Source organism: Hoplias malabaricus, chromosome 2, assembly GCF_029633855.1.
Source record: "Hoplias malabaricus isolate fHopMal1 chromosome 2, fHopMal1.hap1, whole genome shotgun sequence".
Lineage (NCBI taxonomy): Eukaryota > Metazoa > Chordata > Actinopteri > Characiformes > Erythrinidae > Hoplias > Hoplias malabaricus.
The window spans coordinates 44,913,814-44,935,329 of NC_089801.1; the positions used below are offsets into that span (position 1 = coordinate 44,913,814).

Sequence of the window (21,516 nt, forward strand, 5' to 3'; positions counted from 1 at the left end):
ACTTAACCTTCATGGCAAAATAACCATTCATGCATTTGTGTTTTGATTTGTGATCTAGCCGTCAGACTGGTGGGTTCTGGAGGAGCGTGTGCAGGAAGGCTGGAGGTCTTTCACAGCGGCTCATGGGGGACAGTGTGTGGTGACTTGTGGGATATTAAGGATGCGCAGGTGGTGTGCAGACAGCTGCAGTGTGGAGAGGCCCTCAGTGCCCCAGTACCAGCCCGGTTTAGACCTGGAACTGGACCCATATGGCTGAATGAGGTGCAGTGTGAGGGGAATGAGACGTCCCTGTGGAACTGCAGACATCAGCTGAGTGAAGAGGGTGAATGTGGACACAAAGAGGACGTAGGAGTGGTGTGTTCAGGTAAAGTCTCCTGACTGCTGCTAATGTAGAATGTTTCAGTGTATTAAATGTACAAATCACTTACAACTTTATGTACTTTTATTAAGAAGCCACAATAAAAAAAAATCTTAAATTAAAGATTAAAGATTCTTAAATTTTCACAAAGTAGTTAACAGATTTGTTGGGATAAAATAATCTGCGTTCAGTGGAAAAAAACTGTAATGCAGTATTCGATTAAAATTACAGACATATTTAGATTATTGGACTATTTTTCTTTTTTTAGACTCTCTCTTAAAAAAAGAAAATCTTATTTCTCCTTCCAGAGTTTAAGGAAATGAGACTCACTGAGGGCTGTGAGGGGACTCTGGAAGTGTTCTACAATGGGACCTGGGGTAATGTGTGTCTAAATGGGATGAATGATGAAACAGCAAGTCATTTGTGCATTTAATAAATTAAAGCTCCACTAATACACCTCCATTACCAGCATCTAATAGTAGTCTGACACATGCAGTGATTATACTGTATGGCTTAAGAATCAGAATGATCAGTTAACAGTTACATTTTTGTTTTAAAGTGTTTATATTTGTAATAAATGTTTCACTTCTGTTTTTCAAGATATATCTGTGCCTACTACTACTACTGCACTCACCACAGGTACTGTTTTAATCTTTTATGGTATTACACAATATTTCTGGAAGATTGTTGAGAGCTCTTCACTATTTCTTTCCTGTATCTTTATTTGCAGTTGATCAGTCAACAAAGAGAACACACAGTCTTTTGAAAACTCCTCCAGAAGCTGTTCCCTCCATCTATCCAGTGTCTCTCCTGGTGCTGGGAGCACTGCTCTTCCTGGCCTTAGTGCTTCTGTTTGTGCTGTTTTATCAGAACAGAATGCTCAGGAGAGGTAGAGAGATTCAGAAATCATCTACAATCTACTTTCTGTACATTCTCTAAATTTCAATCTGTCATCAGTCTTCTCTTCTACTGACCTGGCTCCCTGTTTCTCTCTGTGTCTCTCACAGTGCTCTCTAAGAGGAGGCGTAAGACTCTGACTGAGGCAGTCTATGAGGAGATTGACCACAGACACATCACTAAAACAATCCGCTCCACTCAAAGAGGTCAGTGATATGTGGAGAGTTCCATATATGGTTTATTTTATTAAATTAAAGTTGACTTACATTTGAGATCACAGAACAAAAACTACAGTGCAGAAATTAAAGACTTTATTTTTCTGTAATAAATAATTTCTTTAGTGAATTCATAATGAGAAATGGGTTCAGTGAAAGACAGATTTAGATGAGATTTACATGAAGCTTAGTGTGTAATTTTGCTGATAAACATCAGTTCAGCAGCTGTTACACTGCACAATTTCTGTAAGAGAGAGAGAGAGAGAGAGAGAGAGGATGAGTGAGCTTGTCAATCAGTAACTGAGTGAACAACGGTTCAGTGAGTGACCAAAAAAGGTTCATCAAGTGAAAACTGAACTCGAGAATATGTGAGATCTTTTGAGAACAGAACAAACTGAGTGACTGAGTAACTAAATGATTGAGGAACCAATTTAGAGAACATGTAATGATCAAATGACAAGTGATGTATGCCTCAATGAGTTAGAGTGACCAGTTTAGAGTACGTAATTGACTTGGAAGTAAGAAATACTTGTAAATGATATATTTTGTGACCTACAGGCCTAATCTAATACATGTAAATAATAAAAAAATATTTTTAATTTACACACCATAAGAAAATGATATTTTTAGCGGCCATAAGCCCCCTTGAAAAAACCTGTGAAGTAGCGAATCCGCGAAAAATAAACCATGAAGTAGTGAGGGATTACTGTAAGTGACCAATTGAGTAACCATGTTAGGGTGACTGAGTGACTGTATGAGTGACCAGGCAAGTGAGCATAACTGATTGAGGGATTTTGAGAATGACCACATTTCCAAACGAGTGAAAAATGAATAGTTAGTGAACAAGTGACCATTTGATTGAGTGACTAAGTGATGAGTGAGTGAATGAATGACCAGTGAATGATTGAATGAGTGACCCAGTGATCAAGTGTGTGATTCTGTGAGGCATAATTTGATCACATAACTGAAGATTTAAATCAGTATAACAGGATGGAAAAATCAGCATTAAAGCAATATAGGAAGCAACAAGTACAAGATATTTGTGTGTTGCTCAATATATTGTGTAGTGAACTCAGGACATGAATCTCCAAATTAAATCTCACTCAAGTCAAGTCAAGTCAAGTCAAGTTTATTTATATAGCACATTTAAAAAGACAGTGAATGTCAGCCAAAGTGCTGCACAATAAAAATCAACTAACAAAACAAACCAGATAAAATTATAAAACATACATGTAAAAGAAATAAAACAAATAAAAGAATCCAACAATAAAACATTGTGGAGAAAAATACAGATAACAAGACAACATAAACCAAGGCAGAGACAAATGGCTAAAGTAATTTAAAAGGACCCAAAGGCCAGAGAAAATAAATATGTTTTTAAATTGGACTTAAAAGTTACTACTGTAGGGGATTGTTTTATAAAGAGTGGGAGACTGTTCCAAAGTCTTGGAGCGGCTGCAGCAAAAGCCCGATCTCCTTTGAACTTCAACCGAGAGCGAGGGATGTCTAAAAGCAATTTGTCAGAGGAGCGTAGGGCACGTGAGGTAGATCGAAAGCAAAGAAGATCCGAAATATATTTCGGAGCCAGGCCATGGAAAGCTTTGAAAACAAACAGTAAGATTTTAAATTCAACTCGGTATTTCACTGGTAGCCAGTGCAACGATTTCAACACAGGGGTAATTCTCTCCCTTTTCTTGGTACCGGTCGAAAGCCTTGCAGCTGCATTTTGGACCAGTTGCAATCGTGACAGGCTCGAATGAGATATACCCAGGTACAGAGAATTACAATAATCGATACGGGAGGAGATAAAAGCATGTATAACTGTTTCCAGGTCTTTAAAAGACAGTATTCACTCAAGTTAATCAGATGCCCCAAGTTAGGATTTCCTGTTTATTCAAAGGCCATAAAACAGTCCCCTTGGTCAAGTCATCAATCTACTTTCTTCCAAAGATCAAAGAAAGATTGGGGATGACCCAATCACCCAATTTTCCAATCATCAGCGTTGTGATTAAAAGCATCCTCGCACATCAAGATGCACCTCAAGATAGTTTCTTCAGCTGGGAGCCAGGAAGTCTGCAGGCTGACCCCACTCGCCATTGCTATGTAAAAGACGTATCAAGACAGCCTCAGTCTTTTCTTATTGAGTCAAAACATGGAATTCCAATATTAAAGGAGAGAAACCTATATTCCTCTGTTCAGTACGTAGTGAAAATCACAACCACACACTGAGACTTCACGTGACTATTAATCTGACACTAAACATTACCTCTAAGCCAAGATCTGGAATAAAACTTTCAGGAGCAACTGCGTCCACACATGGAGCAAGATCACCCCAAAAAGGGCGCTCTCAAAAAGTCCATTGTTCTGGCGACTTTGACAATTCCTGTAATTTTTCTTTTCTATAACTTTTGATCCTGTTAATCAAGGTTGTAGCATTTTTACAAACTTTCATACATTCTTGAAGTCCGTGATATAATCCTAGATTTGTAAAGATGAATGTTAATATTTTTGGCTTGTATTTTTACAGGTGAATCTTTGTTGGATAAATAATTGGATAAAGTTCTAAATGCTGGCTTTAACATGGCTTTAAAGAAACCCCTTTTTCTTTCATGTATTATTTTGTACTGGGGTTAAAATGTTTTTTTTTTATATCCTATGTGCAATGCACTGTGGAATAGTCCACCAGGAAACATGTTTTATTCCAATATCTTTCTCTTAAAATAATTAATTAATCAGACGCTATCTGAATGAAATGTTTAGTCCCTGTCCCTGATGGATCCCTGGGAGGGACTAAGCTCTGACTGAAACCCTTGGGGATAATCACCAGTGGCTCTGCTGAACCCTCAGGGTCCAGTCAGACCACAGGCTCCTCCACTGGGCAGGACCTAGAGGACTCTTGAAAAGAGCCTGTGCAGAACGACTCTTCAGTCAGAGAGGAGTCAGTCAGTTGGAGAGCCATGAACATCAAATTTGAAGCAAGTTCTGATCTTCAGTTCCAGCACAAAGAGTCCACTTGAGGATCCACAACGCCAGTTCACTCCTCTCAGAAAATCTCAACTCCACATAAAGAAAATCTCTGAAAAAACTGACTAAATTTTGAGCATCAAGCCTTCTGCAGAAAGAAAGAAGGATACTTTTGATAATTATTTGTTTTTTTTATTGTACCTTGCTTATTCGTTTCTTTATTGCTCCACAAAAGCTTCCACACTAGAACTCATCAACGGCTGGTGGACTTGATTTGGCCAAGCAAGTGAACATGTCTGAGATTAGTTTATATATTAGAAGTTATAGGTCCCGGGACATTGACTTTCACGCAGGAACAAGTGCTTCACTAAGCCACCAAATCCACCGTCCAGAGCACTAAAGAACCAGCAAGCCTAGATAGAGAACTGTCAGTGTCCTTCATCAACCAGGAGCCACCGCTCTTCAGGGCTCCGCCAGAGACAGCCCCTCAGGTTCCCTGGCTACACAACTGGCGGTCAGCTAAGGACCCCCACCTCAGACTGGAACTTCATCTGGAGGGAACAGCTGTGAAAAAGCTCATTCTTCTGTGGTCCAGTAGGCTCTCAAGCATACTTTCCAGGGTTGAATGTCAGGTCCAATTCTTTAACAGTTACACACCTCTTTTAGTTACCAGTTATAATTAATTTCTTAATAGTCTCAGTTAACACACTCCACATATATTGATTCCCTTTCATCGCACATTACTGAAGATCATATGAGGGTTTTGGTTTACCAAATAACCCAGTCTATGAAACTTTAATAATTTAACCCATGTTGTGAATGCTATTGTTATCCAAATAAAAACTTTTAAATATTATATGAGTGTGCTTTGTTTATGTGTTGAATTTGCTTATGAGAATCAAGTGTAAACCCAGGTCCAAGAACTCAGTTTTTTTAAATTGCATATTCATACTTGAATTTTGAAACTTTACCCGGCAGATGAATTATTAATGAATTAGTAATTAATTAATTACTAAATTACCTAATTACAAGTGTCATTTAATGTGGAATGGGAAGGTTGAAGTTGCTGATGAATAAAAAAAAAGTCTGAATTTGAAGTTCAGTATATCTAAATAATCCTTCTTTAAATCTTCTGGTTTGCAGTGTTCTGTACTCCCTTTTTCTCTTTCTGTCTGATGCTGTGTCAGTATAAGTGAATGAGTGAGAGTGTGAGTGAGTATATAACTGTGACTGTGTGAGTGAGAGTAAAATATGTAAATGAACAATAAGTAATCATGTTTAAAAAATAAAGAAGTATTAGCTTGTTCCCTGTTTATGAGTCTCAGCACACACAGCAGAACAGACCCCTGGAGCCCCTCACTGTAGGGGGTGAGGATTGAGGCCTGTAACGTTCTCTTGGTGAATGTGATGTTGTTGGAGCAGGTTATTATACAGTGAACATTTCCAACCATAACCCCCTGTTCATGACTGTACTTCTCTCCTCTAACAGGGAGTATCCTCTCTGAAGAACAGCGTTCAGGATATGAGGATGTGGATGAGGAGCTGCTCTCGGGTGAGAGGATCATTAAATAATAAATTCATATGTATTTACATCATCCTTTGTGTTGCAATTTTGGTGTCAGCTCTGATTATTGATTTTTTAGAGCCCAATTATGAAAAACATAAAATATTACAGAATAAACTTCAGTTTCTGTCCACACTGAGCTTCATCACCATCAATTATTCTTAACTGATGTTTGCTGCTCTTCAGAGTGAGAGTTGTTTATTTCTGCGATTAAAGATTTGATTCAGCACTAGACTAGACTGTCAGAAATAATTTCCATGAGAATCTTAATGGAGTCACACACTCTCCCAAACTCTCTTAGTATATGTTTATAATAAAGTAATAAATGCTGCTTTTTTTGCAGCAAAATCTCGGACTGGAGAAAAATATTATGATGATGTCTTCCCCAGCAGTGCTCTGATAAGTGGGTTCCTTTACTGATGAATTGCCTGAGTTTATCTTTCCATTAAACCACAGTGTAAAACTAGGACGGCTCTGTTTGTAAAGTCAATGTGTTTTTATTTGATTTTGGTGAAACAGAGACAGAGGACACAGCAGAGAGCTATGATGATGTCCTCACTGCTGGACAGATCTCTGAGAGCGCAGCAGGTGTGTGTGTTCTGGATTTTACTTTAGAGAGAAAACTAATGCATGCAAGTACAGGCAAATAACTTTTCCCTCTGGTTTAGGTGCAGTCGAATAGTGACTGAGAGATTACATCCAATGTCTTTCCTCAGGAAACTACATTCAAACCTCTTCAGACGCAACAAGTGATTCTGTTATAGATCAGAATTCATATTTTAAAGGAATATAAACATTGTTTATTGTAGCTTTACAGATTTCAGAGAGGACACGGCGGTATTAAACACCTCCAGGAGTAAAATACCAGCCTCAGTGAGCTACACTCTCAATACAGATGTTTTAAAACAACATGCAGTTTATTATTTTGAACACATCTGTATGTCCAGGTTAGAATAAGCCAGAATGTCCAGGTCTCTCACTGACTCTGTGCCTCAGAAATTATGTGTTACAGAACAGAAAATAGATTAGACATATTATTTGTTTTACCATTTTATTATATCTTTGTCTTTTTTTAATAATTTTACTGTGAATCTTCAATCATTTCTAAAATCCTGACCTGTCCTGAACATGCTTCTTAAATAAATTTAATCAAAAGCAAGTTGGTATCAGTGGACTTTTTAAAAATTATTAAATACCTGATAAGGGGACGGCACGGTGGCACAGCAGGCACTCCAGGGACCTGGAGGTTGTGGGTTTAAGTCCCGCTCCGGGTAACTGTCTGTGAGGAGTTTGGTGTGTGGCGTGGGTTTCCTCCAGGTGCTCCGGTTTCCTCCCACAAACTCAAAAGTGTGTGTGTGTTGCCCTGTGAAGGACTGGCGCCCCCTCCAGGGTGTATTCCTGCCTTGAGGCCAAATCAAAAAAATGATTCCAGGTAGGCTCCGGACCAATCGTGACCCTGAACTGGATAAGCAGTTACAGATGCCTGATTAAAAAATAGGTACATTTGCTATATTTCACACAATCAGGTTTATTAAAATAATCTCAGGAAACGTGTCTTTTAGAAAAATGTCATTCTATGGTTACGTGTATGTTAACACTCTTAACACTGGCACTGCTTTGGCTCACAATACGGTCCTCGACTTGACTGCTTCACAACGTCAGCTCACTCCTCCAGCACTGGGTTCATTTCTGCTGATCCTTTGCCTTATATTGGGAGCCGCATTCGGCCGTCATCAATCCAATCTAGCCTCTAATTTCCCTCTTCTCTGTCATGCCATGCTTCCCCACTGCACCCACTGCTAAAACCTTTAAGCACACCTGCTCTCGCATGTACTGTTCTCCTGTTTTTCCTCTCGTACTGACTTGGTGAAACCCCACCTCTACCTCCGCCAACGGCATGTGGCCCAGCCTCTGTGTTCCAGTAACGTGCTAAGAAACAATGGCATCACCTTCAGCTAACGAGAGGAACCCCGCTGCCAGTGTTCGGAGCCCTGCACAGCAATGGAATGACATCACGCCCTGCTCTCTCCTTACTTAACGACCCCTGCTGGAGCATTCCTCATCATTCTATTACACTTCCTGGTTGTGTCTGAGCTGTATGGCATTAGCCTCAATGTCTTATTGTCTTTGCTGTCTTGTCAGTAGTGATGGCAAAGTAAGGCTTCATGAACCAATGTGTATTTCCAGCCCAAAGGTTCATTACCCGAAGCCTCATTAAATAGTTCTCACTAGTGACACCTGCTGTGCAAAGGGATATATTTATTATTATTATTTTTTTCATTATCTGTAACCGCTTATCCAGTTCAGGGTCGTGGTGGGTCCAGAGCCTACCTGGAATCATTGGGCGCAAGGCAGGAATACACCCTGGAGGGGGCGCCAGTCCTTCACAGGGCAACACAGACACACACACATTCACTCACACACTCACACCTACGGACACTTTTGAGTCGCCAATCCACCTACCAACGTGTGTTTTTGGACTGTGGGAGGAAACCGGAGCACCCGGAGGAAACCCACGTGGACACGGGGAGAACACACCAAACTCCTCACAGACAGTCACCCGGAGCGGGAATCGAACAAAGGGATATATGACAGACTAAATTAATCCTTAGCCTTAGAGTTCCCTGCAATGTCTATGTTTAAAATAAAGTATTTTTGCCATTCTCTCTCAATGAAAATAAAAGTTTGTATTTGCATAGAAATATTATTAGTTGAGTGTTTTGAAGCTGCCCCACCAACATGAATAACACTGAAGTAGAAATTGATTCAGATTAGCAACACTCTGACTGATGCTTCCAGTCTGATGCCATTATTGTGGCCCCAGATTGATGTTACTGTTATTATTATTATTATTATACACATTGACCCTGAAATGGAAACGCAGAAAAGATGATGATGATGATGATGATGATTATTATTATTGTTTGTATTATTATTATTATTATACTGTAGCATATTGACACTTAACTGGTGACACTGTAATTTCTATCATTAGTTTGATCAGAGGAGGATGGATCCCCTTTGTGAGTCTTGGTTCCTCCCAAGGTTTCATCCACCAGTCTTGAGGGAATTTTTTCTTGCCACTGTTGCCTTCGGCTTGCTCACACTGGGCTTTGATTCAAATTATCTGTTCTGATACTAATTCTGTAAAGCTGCTTTGTGGCAATGTCTCAACACTCCATCGGGTTGTGCAACCACTACCCCTTGATCACTGAGGCACTTTGTGTACTCCAAATTACCAGTCATGCCATCCCCCATCATGCTAGAATTTCTGTCATCATAATCAATAAAGGGCATTCAATTTACTCAATCTAATGATATTCCTCTACCTTCTCACACAGCACTCAGTCATGCATCAGTTTTTCAAAGGCAGTTCATTTGTGGACTCACTAACCCTTTCACTCACCTACCCATGATCCACGACACCAACCAAACCCTTGACCAGAGTACCTCAAGCTGTCCATTCTGTAGCACTTAATGACTAGCATTCCTGTAATTTTTGAGGTCTGGCTTTATACTCATTCATAAACCACCCTTAACTCCTCCCCAAAAACTTCTAAGTTCACCTCCCTGCTTCAGCTTTTACAGGCATGGTATCTACTAGCATAATACAGGTTCACATTGGATCTTAATGAATCAAATCTTAATCAGGACACTTTACTGGTGTGTAACTGGGCTTGAAATCCACTGATTTACCTTATTTGCACAAAGACCTAACTTACCCTATGTGAGATGTAAGTAGGGAACAAAACAAAACAGCTGTAATAGAGAGCTGTACCTAATAAACTGAGTGTCGGCTATGTGTCCAAATGTTTGTAGGCACTCCTTCTAATGAATAAGGTTAGCTACTTTGTGGAGAATACTAATAGCAACAGGGATTATTCCACAGTGCCTCTGTAAGACCTTATTTTTCAATGTGAAAATACAAGTGTTAAAGTAAATGACTGCCATTAAAACACTTATTAAGTTTTATTATATAATTTATTATATACATTTCTATAGACATAATTTCTTTGTACTGTGTATGGGTCAAATATATTTACGCAATTCAGACTAGATCATTTTTTTTTCTGGGATTATGCATTTATAAGTATTTATGAATGAATTAATTAATGAATTAGGAACTCATTTTTGTGTGCATATGTTTTGCATTTCAGACAATTCTGAAGTTAATGAGTAGTTTATGAGAATGTGGATCAAGTGAATAAGAATGGGGAGTTCGGACGTTTATAATCCCACTTTATAAATTCTCCCTCACTCACAAACATATTTGTTTTTTTTTAGCTGGAGGTTAATGCTTCCCAGAGAAGCCAAGGCTTAATGTTTAATGAAGATAAATAGAATGTGGCATGGACACAAGCCACATTAGGACACCAGCAGTGACCTCAGCTGACCAGAACAGTCAAAGATTATCATCAACTCCACTTCATTTCTACGTCTTGTGGAGAGAGAAGAACAGACACTGATTAGACACTGTTTCTGTAAGAGCTGAACTGGGACTCTGAATTGATCTGTTTTTATTCTGAATCTGTACCAGGATTTTCTACCACTGTGCTCTGAGTTCAACAAATCATTAAACAAATAATATTCAGATCAGATCATTCAGCACTTCTTTAGTGTAGCTTGAATCTTACAAAATAGTTAAATGTTGAATTAGTGTTGCTATGAGTCTGTATTCAAACTCTCAATGCGTATGTGTGTGTGTGTGTGTGTGTGTTTATCAGATGAAAATGGAGAAAGAAGAAAATGCCTCCTCTGATTTGTCACTGAGGAAGCTCTCTCTCTCTCTCTCTCTCTGAGTTTCTTCAGTCTCTCTGGGGGAGTGGAGGTGAAGTGTGTTTTGCTGCTGAGGTGAATGGACTGTGTGCAGGTCAGAGGGAGATGGACAGCTGCGTGACTCTCATTCTCCTGTTCTCCACATTCACTCTCTCCACAGCTGGTGAGTACACTCTCTACTGATCAGTGAAGTACACAGCAAGCAAGTGTAGAAAAAAAATGGTGGACAAAGGCTGTTTAAAGTGTTTTCATTGGTGTGAGTGTTACTATGTGTCAGTAGCATGTTACAATGTCAAGCATATACTGTCCTGCACAAGCAGCACTTAATTTCTTTTTTCACCTCTCAGTTACATTATAGATTATGTTATGGATTACTTTTATAGACATCTTTGTTAAAGACAGTCGCCCGGAGTGGGGCTCAAACCCACAAATCCAGGACCCTGGAGCTGTGTGACAGTGACACTACTGTTGCTCCACTGTGCTGACTTTAGCTGACTTTAACTAAAGGCACTGTGAAGCCTTTAGAAACTGTAAATTTCTGTATAAATATTAACTAAATAAAACATCATCAAATTGTTTATGTAGAAAATAATACAGTTATTAATAATAATAATTATTAATACAGTTATACAGAAAATAATCATTGATAAATCCAACTAATAAATGAGACAACACTATTAAACTTGATTATTTGTTTATTGAGGAGCCAGCAGGTGTGCATGGCAACAAAAGAGAAGAAAAAAGAGGAGTAACTTGTAGACTCATGTTGTGTACAATTGTACGCATGTACAACTAGCTGTAGTTGGTCTCTCCTCCACTCCTTCTCTTTGTTAGTTAAGTTCCTCAACATCTGGATTATAGTTCAGTTGAAACGTTCAGTTGGATTGCCCTGAGGGTGGTATGGTGAAGTGCGGGAATGACGGATACCAGAAAGCTTTTGGAGTGTGGGGTATAACTGATTCTCAAACTCACTGCCTTGATCATGAAGTAGCTTAAAGTAGATATCCAAAAACAAGGCATGAAATCATTACAAATGCACTTGGCTGTTTTCTTTCCACTCTTGTTCTTTGGGGGATAGGCCTGAGCAAATCTAGTAAAATGATTAATCACTACAAGCATATACTCATAGCCACACTTACTGGTCTACTAGTTAAAACACACTAGCTCAAGGAGAACATATGATATAATACTGCTCATGGGAGCTTAAATCTGGAGTCACTGGCTTCTTGGACTTGATGCATGGACATTTCCTGGTCATAAAGGGCCAATAAAATTGTTCCCTTGTTAGATGGAGCACCTTTTCTGTGCCAACATGAGCATTTTCTTTATGAAGTTGTTTCGCACTTCATCAGTCAATGATACACTTGCCTTGTTCAGTCACATCACTCAGCAAACTCCTTTGTGCAGGACTTGTGTAGGTTTCTATGTCCAATGGGACACATGACAGCATATCTGCATCAACATTAGGCTTTCCTGGTCTATACTTTTTGTCAGACATAAACTCTGCTCCCCTACCCACCTATGGTCCATGACATTGAGTTTACCTGTACTCATGATGCAGGTCAAAGGATTATTGTCAGTGTACACCATGAAATGGGGTGCATAGTATGGGTAATTCCTAAACTTTTGACACACTGGCCACTGTATAGATGGTAGTAACACACAGCTGCCATCAGTGTCCTACCCTTATACCCCATAACCCTTAGCTTGCCATCCTGCCTCTGATAGGGGATCGCCCAGAAGCCCTGGTCTGAGGCATTGGTATGTTGTAAAAAAGGAAAGTCAAAATCAGGATATGCCAGCACTGGAGGGTTCATGAGTAGAATGATAAGTTGCTCAAGGGTTTGGTTTTTTGTTTAGTTTTGTTTTTGTGTTCAACAATTTTTATAATTCCATTTAAAAAAAAAAAGGGGGGGGGGGGGGGGGGGGCAAGAGACAATCAAAACATAAAAGTAAAAAGAAAAAAATGTGGAGTTGGATAAATTAAAACTTGCGCCAAAACACTTTTGTCCTAGAAACATAATAAACATACCTCCAGAAACCTTAAAGGGTCTACTTTTCAAATATATGGAGATTGAAAATACATTTATTTTTAGCTTGTTATAGAACATAAGTAACAAGAGGCACATTTCAGTACGCAACTCAGATCGTGACTTCTGATGGCCCACCCATACGTATTCATATGATAATTGCATGCTAATCCATTCACTCTTATTGGAGGATTATGAACAGTGTGTGAAAACGCTCAATTTAGTCATGTAAACTAAAGAACATGTCTGTGTTTTCACCCTGATCGCGGAGCTTGAAGACAGCATAGTCATGCTTTTCAGCTGCATGAGGAAGATGAGCAAGTGAAATATATTTGACATGTTTTTCTGCAGCATGTTTTTTCGCAGATTAGCTTCTAACTATTTCCAGCGACAGAATTTGTGAAGCTGACAGTAAATGTTTTGTAATTGCGCAAAGACAGAGAGCTCAGTTTTTAAAAACAGCTTGTAGTAAAGTTTGGATTCTCTCTGTTGCTTTCAAGCAGTCATCTGAAGCTCATATTTATGGCTTTGTTACTCCAAAGCAGTCTGTGTCGTTATTAAATAACTAAAATACCACCATTTACAACCAAATGATTCAGTTGGTCTCGCTGATGGGGTGGGGTTGGGGCTAAAGGGCCATTATCTTTGACAGTAGTGAGGGGATTTCTCACCTGTGATTTTACACCTATTCAAATACTGTCACGATGGGGAACCCAGCCGAAGTCATCACAGTGCTCCAACAATGAGAAACAGGACAATGAGGAAAAAGTTTGAGTGCACCACAGGCAGCTGCTGACAAAAATGAACTGTCTGGTCTGATTAATTTTGGAGAAGGTCATAGATGGGCTTTGCTTCTTCACATCCCCAACTGTCTGTGGTGTCTTACTGGCCAACAACTGTACAGCTTGTGGTTAGTCCTCACTCCCTGAGCCGACACAAGATGACTTCCTGTCAATATTTTTCAGGTCTTAGTTTTACCCCATGACACTGGAGGAATTTGCATGATCACGAAATGTTTCTGCATTACAAAGAACATATTTGAGATCGGGGACGCAGCATTCATCCCTCAGGGGGCCCAGCAGCTCCTCCACGCTCCTTTGGAAGGCTGTGGAGGCAATCCAGACTTGCATCAAAAGCTCCTGGATATACTCCTTTACTTCTTTGAGCAGTGATTTGTGGACTGAGGATTATGCTCTCTGCACTGGCATATCATCTTTGAGAATAATCAACATCTGCAAGTTAGGGATAAACCCAAAATCTTTACCGTTTCTGGAAAAAGTTGCTGATTCTTCCCAAAGTATCTTCTTCACTTTTGCTTGCTCCTTCTCATTAAGGTGACTGATGTCGACAGGAGGTTGTAACAAGGGTAGATTACTTACTGGTGACGTTGAGGGAACACTACTGACTACTGGACCTCTCTCAGATTTTCTATGTAGAGCCTTTAAAGTAACTCTTGCCACAGCTTGTACACTACAAAGGACTTTAGCAAAGTAACAGCATGTTTTGTGCTTTTGCTCACTGGTGTGACAACATAAGGTTTCTTTGAAGTCTGTATCTCCAGTAGGCCCTCTTCAAGTTCTAATTCTAATCTAATCTAGAAACTGAAGTTCTAATCTAACTTCAAGTTGTGGAATTTCTTTGTCAGGTTAAAAAAGGATACATTTATCCAGTAGATCCATACTTGAAGGATGGCTAGCTAACATCTGCCTAGCTATCGGGTTCATGTTAATGTAAGGAACATAAAAGCTACACAATTTGCATTTACACTAACACTCACATTAGGTTGAGGATTTGACAAGGCATAATGCCAATCAACATTACCCCTGCAGCAAATTTTAGAAGGAACAACATGACTCTAAATGAATGAAGTGCCAATCACATCATTCAACTTCTCAGCCAAACATTAAACATTAGCTCTCTAAGACAGATGTGTATATTTCTATTACTTGGCTATTTTTCATTTGGTCAAGGCTTTGTTTTCTCCCTTTGTTTCACAAACTTGTCTGTTACAAAATGTTTCATTAGTTTAGAAATGCTCAATATATATGGTTAGTTGACCATATTTCATGTATAAATTAATACATTATTAATAAATTATTTATATTCATTAATACATTTTTAATTAGATTTTGCATGCTTAATTACTCTTTGAAGTGTAAAAACACTGTATAGTGTACACTTTATAGAAATGTTTTAAGTTCAGATTAAAAAACATTTTCAATTTCTTTCTCTCTCTCTCTCTCTCTCTCTCTCTCTCTCTCTCTCTCTCTCTCTCTCTCTCTCTCGTACAGACAGTGTGAGGTTGGTGAATGGAGACAGTCCCTGTGCTGGGAGAGTGGAGGTTCTTCATGAAGGACAGTGGGGAACAGTGTGTGGTGATTACTGGGATATGAATGATGCTGCAGTGGTGTGTAGAGAGCTAAACTGTGGAGAGGCTGTAGATGCCCCACGGTTTGGTCACTTTGGTCCAGGATCAGGACCAATCTGGATGGATAATATAGACTGTAGAGGAACAGAGTTTACACTGAAGAACTGTAGATCACGAGGATGGGGTGTACATAACTGTGGTCATGGTGAAGATGCTGGAGTCGTCTGCTCAGGTAAACTGCTGTCAGTCATCACATGAATCACAGTCTGTGTTAATATTATCATTAACATCACACCATTAATTTTACTGAGGATTCTGAGTGTAATTAGTGGTGAATAACAAGACTCTTTTACACCAGTGTTCCTGAACAGAGACATGAGAGATGTGTAAATACAGACTGTAGGGAAGTGAAACAGCCAAACACTTTTCATGTGTGAATGAAGGAGCAGATCATATAGTTTCTCACTAAAAGAAGTCGACTGGTTTATACTTCTCACAACACAGGCCCTTTCTCTCACTGTTCATCCTGAGATCACTGTGGAGGAACAGGATGAACTACTACTGCAGAAATACTCAACCCCTATTTATCAACTTCTGTTGCAACTCAGACTTCAGATGACTACTGCAGTCTCAGAATTACGGAACCATTATTTAACACACGCTCCCCTACCCCAAGTGCAAACAGCTAAATTTCTAAATTCTGCTTAAAAGACCCTAAATTGCAGTGGGCACTCTGCAATAATTTTAATTGCAGCTGTATAAAATACACACACACACACACACACACACACACACACAAACAGTCAGATTAAGTGTGGTGTATGTCAGAGCAACTAAATTAAAATGAGCAATGTTTTAAAATCTCTTTTGGAGATCACTCTTACACTTGCTACTGTCACCAATTACCAGGTGGAAAATGGGTGTGAATCTATAATTTATTATTTATTATTCTGTGCTGTAAAAGAACTGTAATATAACTGAAATACACACAGGTCACAGAAAGTCCAGACTCACTGATGGTCCTCACCTGTGCTCTGGGAGAGTGGAGGTGCTACATGTGAAGACCTGGTCCACAGTGTGTGATGCTGGCTTTGATCAGCAGGATGCAGAGGTTGTGTGTAGAGATCTGGGCTGTGGGCGTCCTGTGGAGGTGCTGGGAGGAGCTGCTTTTGGCCGAGGGGAGGTCCAGGTGTGGTCAGAGGAGCTTCAGTGTAGAGGAAACGAACCTCAGATTTACTCCTGCCCAATATCACCTGCAGTCACTCACACCTGCACTCATGATAATGATGTGGGACTGGTGTGTTCTGGTAAAGTATAACTATTTAAACTCTATTTTAAAAGTTCACTTCTCTGCTTGTCACACTGTGTGAGCAGTGGTCTGCACTTATCTGAGCTAATTCCTGTAATATGATGTTCATTCAGGTCACACAGAAGCTCGTCTGGAGAAGGGCTGGGACTCGTGTTCTGGTCGAGTGGAGCTCCAGTATCTCAGTGAGTGGGGCACAGTGTGTGATGGAAGCTGGGATATGAGAGCTGCCAGTGTCCTCTGTGGTCAGCTGAAGTGTGGGAGTGCTGTGGCTGTGTTGGGGTCAGACTGGTTTGGGGAGGGGAGTGACCGGATCTGGGCTGATGTGTTTGATTGTCAGGGAAACGAAACACACCTGTCACAATGTCCCATTTCATCATGGAGTCGAGCTGCATGCTCTCATAAACAGGACGCTGGAGTCATCTGCACGAGTAAATAACACTGTTCATATCCTCTTAGAGGTAATATATAATATAAAACAAATCTATATTAATACTTTATTTAACTCATCATTCTCCTCTCCAGACTCTTCTCTGGCTCTTCATGAGGGGCGAGTGCGGTTGTCTGGAGAGAGGGAGTGTGAGGGGGAGGTGGAGGTGTACTTCAGTCAGGACTGGAGGAGAGTTCTGCTGGACTCCTGGAGTGTGTCTGAGGCCTCTGTGGTCTGCAGACAGCTGGGCTGTGGCTCTGTGCTCAACTTCTCCCCCTCCACTTCATCCAGTCCTGAACACACACACACGTGTGTGAGGGGTTTCAGCTGCTCTGGGAGTGAAGCTCATCTGGGAAACTGCAGCAGTGCAGAAGTAGTAAACTGCAGCTCCAGAGAACAACTGTCTATCACCTGTTCCAGTGAATTTCAATATCTAATTACTAAATTGCATACATAACCTGAATTATCATTTATTATAATAATTTCTGACCTATTTACAGTCAGATGATTATAATCATGTGGAGAAAACATAACTTTATCAACCTCACACTGATATGTTGTGTGTGTATAGATGGATTTAACTCCGTCCACAGCTCCGTCAGACTGGTGGGTTCTGGAGGAGCGTGTGCAGGAAGGCTGGAGGTCTTTCACAGCGGCTCATGGGGGACAGTGTGTGGTGACTTGTGGGATATTAAGGATGCGCAGGTGGTGTGCAGACAGCTGCAGTGTGGAGAGGCCCTCAGTGCCCCGGTACCAGCCCAGTTTAGACCTGGAACTGGACCCATATGGCTGAATGAGGTGCAGTGTGAGGGGAATGAGACGTCCCTGTGGAACTGCAGATATCAGCTGAGTGAAGGGGGTGAATGTGGACACAAGGAGGACGTAGGAGTGGTGTGTTCAGGTAAAGCCATATTACAATTGTTAACATGTACAAGCAAGAAATGTTTACATTTTAAAGAATATTATAAATTGAATCGATTAACACGCCCTGATTCATTCAATAATAGATCTGTTAAAGACATAATACATCCTTCTCCCCCAGAGTATAAGGAGATCAGACTCACTGAGGGCTGTGAGGGGACTCTGGAAGTGTTCTACAATGGGACCTGGGGTAATGTGTGTCTAAATGGGATGAATGATGAAACAGCAAGTCTGGTCTGTCAGGAGCTGAACTGTGGAGGAACTGGCAGTGAATCCTGGGGCACAGCGAGAGTGGAATCAGCTCCTAACTGGCTGGACTTTGTGAAATGTAGGAAACATGACTCCACTCTGTGGCACTGTCCATCTTCCCCCTGGGGTCAGAACAGCTGTGATAACCGTAATGAAGTGGCACACATCACCTGCACAGGTAGGCAGTTCTACAGTTTATACAGAGACATAAACAAAAGTTTTACAGGGTAAAAACTGCATGAATAAATGAACACACACACACACACACACACACTGCAGTCATAAAATAAATACTTTAAATTCATGTTTCAGACAAGGGACAATCATCACAATGTCTTCAAACACACCTTTCATCTCTGCACCAGCAACAGTGCTCAAGTAAGGCTTTTAAAAAATGTATTTAACTTCTTAATGTTACTCTTTCCTGTGAAACCCCTCTCTTTATAAATTTCAGAGGAAATCAAATTCAGGAAAGCTGAATTCTGTAATGGATTTTTATTGATTTATTTATTTTATGTTGGCTTAAAATGTAAAACTGAATTTGAAATCATTATATAAAAAATAAAATATACCTCTCAAACAAATATAGGCATCACTGAAATAATTTTTGTTTATCATGTTACAATATATTTATGAAATATGTACTGTCATTAGATTTGTTCAGTTTCTGTGTGTGTGTGTAGATCACCTGCCTCTCAGACTGAAGGGAGGAGAGGGAAGCTGCTCTGGGAGACTGGAGGTGTATTATAACTCTATGTGGGGGTCTATCAGTGATGATCTTTGGGACATCAGGGACGCTCAGGTGGTCTGCAGGCAGCTGGGCTGTGGGCCGGCGCTGAGGGCTGATGGGAGTGCTGTCTTTGGTGCTGGTGAAGGGCTGATCTGGCTGAACAGAGTGAGGTGCAGAGGGAATGAGATTCACCTGTGGGACTGTCCTCATTCCCTGAAGAACCACACTGACCGCTCCCACAGACAGGACGCTGGAGTCACCTGTGCAGGTCAGAGACCACTGGAGTTAGGAGTTTCTTATCACATCACCTTTATTCTAGGTTTAATATCTGCTGACCACATGGAGACATATATGGATGCACTCAGCATTTATGTTTTGTATGTCATTTCTGTGTTTACAGACATCTGAACCTTTTACTACTAAGTGAAGGAGGAGCCTCAGACAGAGATGAATCATGTGACTGAGAGACCACACCCAGTGTCTTTTTTTCAGGAAACTACATTCAAACCTCTTCAGATGCAACAAGTGATTTTTTTGCTGGTTTCAGCTTTCATAACATTGCCATCATTATCTACTGTGCTCTTGTTACTGACCTTATTTTTTAAAAATAAAATTATAAACCACACTCTGACGGTGAACCGGAGGCCAGTGAAGCTCATGATTGGAGCAGCTTTATATTTGAACAGGTGCCTTAATGAAGGCTGAAAGAAGACCCACAATATGGCATCAAAATAGGTTCTAATGTTCTATGAACCAACAAACAGAATCTATAACCAATAAATGACATTTTTGTAATTGAGAAAACTGTCATTAATATTGAATTATAAAACAGGTTTATAAACAGAATATTTCTCTATATATAATCGTCTTTCATTGCACCTTTTCTTAGTTGCACTTCTCTCAGTCGCCTCCAGAAGTTTCTCACTTTTGATGGGAGTCAGGATCTAGACAGTCATTGGCTGCTGAAGTTAAAAGCCCAGCCCATTCTGCTGTTACGTCAGCGAGAGCCAGTCTTACCCTGATTGGAAAATGGCAGACTGGCAAACACAGGTAAACGAAATCAACTAATTTTAACGATTATGTCTTTTAGTAATGCACAGTTCGTCATAGAGGCTTAGAGTCAGACTACTAACTGTTTAATCTAGGGTGGGCGGGGGCAGACATCAGAGCAGGGTGTGTTGATGTAGGGGGTAGCGTGGATTTATTTTTGTCTTTGTTTTTTTGTCTTTGAAAGTCTCGTTCAAAATGTTTCAGTTTGGTTTGAGATCCCTGAATCATGATGGTTCCATTGTTGTAAATATTTATATTAAATTTGGGGGTGGTATTGAGGTATAGTTGCTTCATAGCTTTATTTCCACACATTTTAAGAAGCCAGTTATCAGAAAGAAGACTTGAGTGACATACATCTGGGTGATCCATATAGAACAGTAGATTGGATTTAATACTTCTTTCATTTATCCGTGTAAAATCTGTCTTAGTCTCCTAGTGTTTCTGGGTGTTTTCTTAATATTTCTGCCTTATATTTTTTTATTTTTGTTATCACTGGAGGCTTCTTCAGGATAGTTGATGGCTAGGGCACCCAGGCCCATCCCACTGCATTAAGAGTTTGTGTGTTAGTAACTGACAAAGGTTCTGTTGGACCAGGCAATGTACTATCTGAGCTCTATATGGTGTAACAGCTCTAAAACTGGTTTAGTCCAGCCAGTCTGCCTTGTTCTTCTCTTCCACTTGTATCCTTCCTTTCTGATGTTGTTCACCTCTCCTGTGTTTTCCTCGTTGCTCATCTTCTGTTGGCTGAGGTTTACGTTTGCTTACGTTTGATTCTGCTGTATAAGCTAAATGGCTCAGATGATCCCTGGATCTACTAACTATATTTTCACCTCTTCAATTTGTTGAAAGGTCTTTTAAAATGAGTCTGAATATTCCTGACACATTTAAGTACAGTTTAGATTATAGTTTGCTGCTGTACATATCCAAAAAATCAACAAAAAACGTAAAGGTGTTAGGAGCGCATATTTTGCTGCTGTTCAGTTAAATTAAATATTAGAACTGTCTCTTTTCTTCTGTCTTACCCTCGGTTTCTTTAGTCTCTCTCTGGGGGCGCGAAGGTGAAGTGTGTTCTGCTGCTGAGGTAAACGGACTATGTGTGCATGTCAGAGTGAGATGGATGGCTGTAACTTCTTCTGTTTTCTATAGTGGTCTGCTGCTGCTCAACATCTGGAGAAGAGAGGAGAACAAAATTATCTTTTAGACCAGTGTAGCAGTTTACACACATTACACACTTCAACCATAAGAAACTCAAGATCCAGAACTGAACACAGCTGGGATTAAGGATGTGGTACTAATCTATGGTTCTCACAATCATTACAACAATAACACATGAAAATGTATTACAATGTAACACAATATTAGATGATGGTTTTACTCCTGGAGTTGTTTAATATCACTGTGTCCTTTCTGAGATTTGCAAACTACAATAAAAACATGTTTCCTTTGTCTTTCTGAGGTACACAGAGAAAGAGGAAATAAAACCACTGAGAAGTTTTCTGGGAACACATACTGGTTTCGAAATACTATTGTTGTGGACTTACAGTACTTAGAATGGCAACAAAAAAAAAAAACACCCTGCAGCAGCTGCTGAAACTTTCAGCACAGGCCTTCATTGGCATACACCTTGAAATTCTAAATCTGCTTAAGATCTTGTGCAC

At 40.0% G+C, this 21,516-nt stretch overlaps 2 protein-coding genes across 3 annotated transcripts in view; both read left to right on the forward strand.

Annotated features, from left to right (window-relative positions):
• Positions 1-876, forward strand: part of LOC136676776 (deleted in malignant brain tumors 1 protein-like) — a 50,779-nt gene extending 49,903 nt beyond the window's left edge. Inside the window, 2 exon segments of the mRNA XM_066653998.1 lie at positions 59-364; positions 667-876. Of these exon segments, the coding sequence (XP_066510095.1) occupies positions 59-364; positions 667-791 (431 nt within the window). The 3' untranslated portion in view covers positions 792-876.
• A 9,539-nt stretch (positions 877-10,415) lies between these two features.
• Positions 10,416-21,355, forward strand: LOC136686220 (scavenger receptor cysteine-rich type 1 protein M130-like). Of its 2 annotated transcripts, XR_010800291.1 has the most exons (12): positions 10,416-10,479; positions 10,723-10,937; positions 15,096-15,404; positions 16,165-16,479; positions 16,595-16,909; positions 17,004-17,327; positions 17,480-17,809; positions 17,951-18,256; positions 18,391-18,456; positions 18,762-19,076; positions 19,209-19,858; positions 21,005-21,355. XR_010800291.1 is itself a non-coding variant. In XM_066659845.1 (11 exons), exons 2-11 carry the CDS (start codon positions 10,880-10,882, stop codon positions 19,214-19,216), a joined length of 2,346 nt encoding a protein of 781 aa, XP_066515942.1. In that variant the 5' UTR covers positions 10,416-10,479; positions 10,723-10,879; the 3' UTR covers positions 19,217-19,928. The 2 variants fall into 2 exon arrangements, 1 of the variants encoding a protein (XP_066515942.1); XM_066659845.1 differs by lacking the exon at positions 21,005-21,355 and having other exon boundaries at positions 19,209-19,928.
• The last annotated feature ends 161 nt before the right edge of the window (positions 21,356-21,516 follow it).